The following is a 6,125-nucleotide window of genomic DNA, read 5'->3' as shown; positions in this document are numbered from 1 at the left end:
TTCACACCTACAGACAATTTGGAATCACCAATTAACCTCAACATGTTTTTGGACCTTGTAGGAGGAAGCCGGAGAACCCGGAGAGAACCCAGGCTGCACGGGGAGAACATGCAAACTCCACGCAGAAAGATCCCGGATGTCCTCACGGGGATGCGAACCGACGATCTTGCTGCGAGGCAATGATACTAAACACTGCTCCACCTTGCAGCCCCTAAATGAACCCAACATTTTTATTTTTTCCCCCCAAATCTGAACCGATGTCATTGATTTGTACAGTTAGAGATGTTCTATTTTAGTGTGACTTAATCTAAGTGTCTCAGCTTATCTTACTGTAAGTTATTGGGAAGAATCCTACCCAACCTCAGTTTATCACCAGTTTATTGTTGACATCTGGTGCAGACAGCAGCACACTGTGGGCCTCTAGTTTCCTAATGCATCTTTCCATAACTGAATTGTGGTTCAACAGAAATATAAAAAACAACAACAAGCAAACAAGCATGATGGGACCCATAAACTAATACTTTTTTAAGCAACCCTTTGAGCCAATCACTGCAATCAAGTGTTTTCTGTAACTCTTAATTAGACTTCTGCACCTGTTGACAGGTATTTTGCTCCACTGCTCATCAGCAAAGTGCTAATTTGTCCTGGACAGTTTTATTTATTTATTTTTTTAAAGTTTCTTTTCAACCATAATTCAAAAGCTATGTTGTATTTCACTAAATTATAATTTCGTAAATTTTTATTTATTATTACTTTTTTCAGTTTCTTGTTATTTGAGTGACTATTGTGACTTTTGCCTTTTCTTTAATGGAAGGGTATGAATACATTTGAGGAGGACTGCAGTTATGTTACACTCTGTTGTCAGTGCCTTTTTTGTTGTCTTTACGGGAAACTGTAATAAAATTCATTAAATATATATATGGTCACCCTAAGATAGATACTCAGTCGAGGTAAAGGTAAGTTTACTTTAAAGATGCTCCACTGTCGCTGCTGTCACTTTAAAGTCATCTGGGGGCGTCAAATGAGCATCACTGATCTTAGCTGGTTGGCCAGAACCAAAGGAAGTGTGTGCAGCTCCTTCCCTGCTGTTTTATCGCTACACACTAATGTAACCAGCAACTAAACGTTAGCTTAAATATTTAAAAAGCGACTTCGGCTGGATTTACAACTGTAAGTGTCTCGTTTATAGCGGACAAAAGCTGAACTCTGACAACCGCGCAGCTCCAGGAGCCGCACACCTAGCCTGCTGCTAGGCTAACGCTGTTGTTATATAGCTTAGCCGCGATGCTAACGTTAGCTAGCATTAAGAGCAGTAGACCAAAATAGACAGGATTAACTTAACTCTTGTTTTAGGTTTTCTTACACTGCTTTGTATGTGACTTTTTAATCTTGTAAGATACTCACCTTGTGAATATATCCCTTTTGCTCCACAGCACGTTAAGACCAAATATCTAATGGTGACAACATGAAGATGAAATCTGCCAAGAAGAAAGCAAAGAGAGCAGAGAAACGACAGGATGCACCCCCAGTGAAAACAGAGTATGAATCAGAGCAGGAGGGATACTCAGAGGACTCTTCTCATCAAGCACAAACAAATGGAGATTGTCTTCTCATCCGAATAAAGGAGGAACCACATTCACAGGAGATCAGCGGGGAGCTTGATGGAGACACGTCCAGCTGTTTGGACACTAAACCTGATGTTGTGACAGCTGCTCACAATGATCCACAAGGACACATAAAGGGCGAGTGCGACTCTGACCATCAGCCAGAATATGAATTCGCTGAAGCTGCTGTCAAGGAGGAGTCGGAGGCATGGATTAAAAAAGAGAGAGACAGTGAGGAGGAGGAGGAGGAAGAGGATGTTGGTCCCATCCCAGAGGATTTTGATGAAGGAGAGGATATCTGCACAGGTAGAAGACAACAGATTATAAAGAAAAACACTAAATCTGCTTGTAGTTATTCTTATTCACCTTTCCTATTGTGAGCACTGTTCCATAACATGTTGGTTTTCTTTATTTAAACTAACAAATATCAGAGGTGGACAGTTTTCTGTGATGCTTTGTTTTTTAAATCAGTATATATTTAACGAGGAAAACATTAATTCTTTCTCTTTTCTCCCCCTCTGTCTTTCTCTCCTGTGCAGAATCATCGTCCGAGTTTTTCCCGTGCCCTCACTGCACTGTCTCCTTTACCGACTTGGACTTCTTGGAGAAGCACGTGAAGTGGGTTCATCAGAAACAGTATCTTGCCAAACTTAAAAAATGCCTCTCAAGCCGCACACTAAACCTCATCCCCAAACACACCTGCACGGTCTGCAGCAGCACCTTCAACTCTAAAGTACACCTTCGGGACCACGTACGTGAAGTCCACCCGTCTGCCCCGCCCCGCAGGCTTCACCCTTGCCCAACCTGTGCACGCAGCTTCCAGTACCTGAAGAATCTGAAGAACCACTGCCAGCGCTGGCACAACATGTCTGTGGTTACTAGAGGGGGACATCTCAGTTGCGCCGATTGTGGGAAGAGTTTTAAAGCTACGTGGGGTCAAGGGCCTCATTTATGTCATGAACCAGATAACACAGAATCTGAGGATAAACCGATCTGTCTGGATATTGGTGTACAGTGTCCAGAATGTGGCAAGAAGGTGCGCACGCCTCAAAGTTTGGAGGATCACATGCGCACCCACACAGGTGACCGGCCGTTTGTCTGCAAGGATTGTGGCAGGAGGTTCGTGGAGCGCAGTGGCTGGCGGCAACACATGAAAATACACACAGGGGAGAAGCCATACAAATGTCAGGTATGCAAGAAGGCCTTTTTAAGATCACACCACCTCAAGTGTCACTTAACCACACACTCTGGCAAGAAGGAATATTCTTGCTCTGAATGCGGAAAGGAGTTTGGATTCAAGTCCAGCCTGGATCTTCACTTGAGGACGCATTCAAGTGAGAGACCCTTCCACTGCAACGTGTGCGGGAAGAGCTTTAACACTCAAAGAAACCTGAGGGTTCACACCAAACTTCACACCAATGAGAAAGCTCACCAGTGTGGGGACTGTGGGTTGAAGATCGGAGATCTCGGGGCTCTGAAAATACACTTACGGACACACACTGGAGAACGGCCTTACCATTGCACGGTCTGTGGCAGTAGGTTTATCCGCCTTGCACATCTACGAAATCACCAACGCACCCACACTGGTGAGAGACCCTACAAATGCACTGAATGCGACAAGAGTTTCACTCAGTCTGGTGACTTGGTCAAGCATAAGAGGATACACTCTGGGGAAAAGCCCTTTGAGTGTCCAGAGTGCCACCGCCGATACACGTCCTCTGGCGATCTGGGCAAGCACAGGAGAAGCCACACTAACTTGCGCCCTTACACATGCCAAGAATGTGGAAAAAGCTTTCGCTTGTCAGGCCATTTAAAAACTCACATGTTAACTCACACAGGGGAGAAGCCATACTCCTGCCCCAACTGCCTCCGTAGGTTTGCTCGCTCTCACCATCTCTCTGGGCATGTGGCTAAATGTCGCTGAGCTCACCTGAGAAGACTGTACATAAGATAGTCCTGATTTAAAGTACTGTATACTAAAAATAGCTGTATACAGCCTGCAGCTAGTTTTTTATGAATGTGTTGAAGTATAAACTCATATCTGTAATTATTTATATGAACTTTCTGTAAACCTCTTGACTCAACTTATTGTTTTAACTTATTATGAAACGTTAACTGAATAAAGTGTTATTGCATGGAACTTATATGATGTTTGTCCAGGGTAGGTTTAAATCGGTTTTACAAGACACTAATGAACGCTTGAGTGACATATCATGAGGCAGAGTTCGGCAGGATGTCCAGATAATGAGTCATTTTGGTTTTTTTTGACTGTCGAATGCTGAATAATCTGTAAAAAAAAAAAACATATAATAAATAATATGATGAATGCATAATGCTGTGTGTGTGCTGAGTCAATGGGCAGTGCCAAAATATTTGAACCATTTGTGGACACACCTTTAATGTCCCCCGTAGGAATGGCTGTAAATCAACAGATTCAATACAAAAACTCACAAAGTTTAGTTCTTGTGTTTCAGCTCTTAGAAGCAGGATTCTTATAACTGCTGCAGCATTGAGTATAAGTGAAGGAGTCCTGAGGGCTTACTTTGAAGTGAGATTAGTGGGTAAGTGAGATATGTTGAGCCTTTAGTCAGAGTTTTGAGTGTCATCAAGGTGACTCTCTTTCAACCTGCTAGGTCACCATGGTAACTGAGGCTGTTGAGCTAACATCTCCATTTTAGTTTCCTAATGATTATCTATTAGGACACAGACTCTCAGCTGAGGGAATGTGTTTTATGTGCAAACCTGTTGAACTGCACGTCACTAATATCACCGAATGAAGCCATGTAGCTACAGTATCACACACTGTATGCATCACGTTGCCATGGGAATGCGATGTGGCTTTACTTGGTGATGCAGAAATCACATAAATGTGTTGTTATGTTTGGTCTGTTTCCATTGCTGGTGCTGCAGCTGATGAAACCCAGATTTAAAAAATGATTATTCTATTGGCCCTGCCTTCGCCCTGAGTCAGCTGGGATAGGCTCCAGCCCCCCATGGCCCTAGTGAGGATTAAGCAGTGTATAGATAATATATGGATTGTTCTATTGGTATTTATTACAGAGAATATTCAATCAGTACCAATAACTTCACTTTGATTTGGCCAAAAATGAAAGTGGATGGATGATTTAAAGTGCGTGACTTATAGTTTTAAAGGATGATTTCACTCAAAATATACAGTACTTAGAATTTAAAAGACTTAATCAAGGGTTATTTCACACAAAGTTCATGTCCAGCAACTGTTCAGCTTTTGACAAAGCTTCTCCACTTAGGTGCCAAAAAGTGATCAGATTTTTCCTCTTGTTTTCTCCACAACCCAAAGAGATTCAGTTTACTGTCTTACAGAATGAATCTTACAGAATTTTTTTCTAAAAATACAAAAAACAAAACTCAAACCAATTAATCAGTGATCAAAAAGTTGCTGACAAATGTAACAGTTGATGAACTGATAGAGTATTCATTACATCTCTAGTATAATCCTAAATCCTGAATATACCTGCAAACGTTTCTTTTGTCATAATTATTCAGTTACAAGAAATTTTAAAGTTTCTCAAGAACAAACCATTGCTGTCACCACAGATACAGTTATGTGTATTTTCATGTTAAGGCTGTTTGATGCACACACAAGCTACTGTAATGTTCATAACCTGAGTGGTGATCAGTGTTTGGCAGAGCATCACTTTTTGGCATCAGTGTTTGTTGTTGGAATTTTTTTATACACCCCTTTATCATGGATGACCTTGCACTCTGACTCCGACTGTTACATGCGAACTGAGGGTGCTGTGATGCATGTGTGACAAATTAAAGTTTCTTCTTAAACTTAGGTTTGCATGCTGCTCTGTTTGTAAACACTACAATTAACAGCAGCATTGTTTCGGGTGCAGCGTATCCCGCCGGGGCGGATCCACCTTTCTTAAGTTATTCTCAACGCAGAAACTTCGCCCTGGAGGAGCAGGCGAACAAATCAAACGTCCTTATTTCAGGAGCACACGAGTTAAACTTTACCGCGAACTGCTGAGCATCGCCAGTTTATGTCGCCACAGTGTTAAAATAAAGCAAACATGGCCAGAAGTCTAAAAGTTGCCACATTCTGAGAGGTTTTGACGAATGAGTTGTGAGTCAGGAGCCGGCGGGCTTGAGCAGGATGGATAATACTGTCAGTGAGTTACCTGAGGAGGCCGGTGCGGTGCGACAGCTAGCTAGCGCCGACGAGGCTAACAACAAACTGAAGTAGTTTCAGCTAAACCTAAGCTGTAAGGTGAGAAAAAAAGGTGGAAAGGACGGCCAGAAAAAAAAAGGGAATGTGAGAGATAAACTCCACTGCAGAACAAAGTGAAGCACACCTGGGTGACCTAAACGGACACACCCACAGCAGCGTTATGGCGTCTGTAAGAAGTGACAAACTGCAGGAGAAGACAGCAGGAGGGGAAGTGGACACGATGTGGCAGCAGCAGCTCAAGCTGAGGAGGAGCACAACAACACAAGTAAGTAAACCACCTCACATCTAATAATTAACCAGTCATC

The 6,125-nt window shown here is 42.6% G+C and overlaps 1 protein-coding gene across 1 annotated transcript; it reads left to right on the top strand.

The window, feature by feature from the left end:
• Nucleotides 1-1,087: 1,087 nt before the first annotated feature.
• Nucleotides 1,088-3,928, top strand: LOC103363344 (zinc finger protein 2 homolog). The gene is made up of 3 exons (XM_008290069.1): nucleotides 1,088-1,170; nucleotides 1,434-1,910; nucleotides 2,144-3,928. Exons 2-3 carry the CDS (start codon nucleotides 1,466-1,468, stop codon nucleotides 3,526-3,528), a joined length of 1,830 nt encoding a protein of 609 aa, XP_008288291.1. The 5' UTR covers nucleotides 1,088-1,170; nucleotides 1,434-1,465; the 3' UTR covers nucleotides 3,529-3,928.
• The last annotated feature ends 2,197 nt before the right edge of the window (nucleotides 3,929-6,125 follow it).

This window comes from Stegastes partitus, unplaced genomic scaffold (assembly GCF_000690725.1).
Source record: "Stegastes partitus isolate 25-593 unplaced genomic scaffold, Stegastes_partitus-1.0.2 Scaffold654, whole genome shotgun sequence".
Taxonomy (NCBI): domain Eukaryota; kingdom Metazoa; phylum Chordata; class Actinopteri; family Pomacentridae; genus Stegastes; species Stegastes partitus.
Note: the sequence above shows the minus strand (reverse complement) of the source record. Positions and strands in the feature narration are given on the sequence as shown.

Coding starts and splice junctions, on each gene's coding strand:
- LOC103363344 (XM_008290069.1), top strand. CDS start 1,466: ATGAAGATGAAATCTGCCAAGAAGAAAGCAAAGAGAGCAGAGAAACGA. Junction 1,911..2,143: donor AGGAGAGGATATCTGCACAG/GTAGAAGACAAC, acceptor TCTCCTGTGCAG/AATCATCGTCCGAGTTTTTC.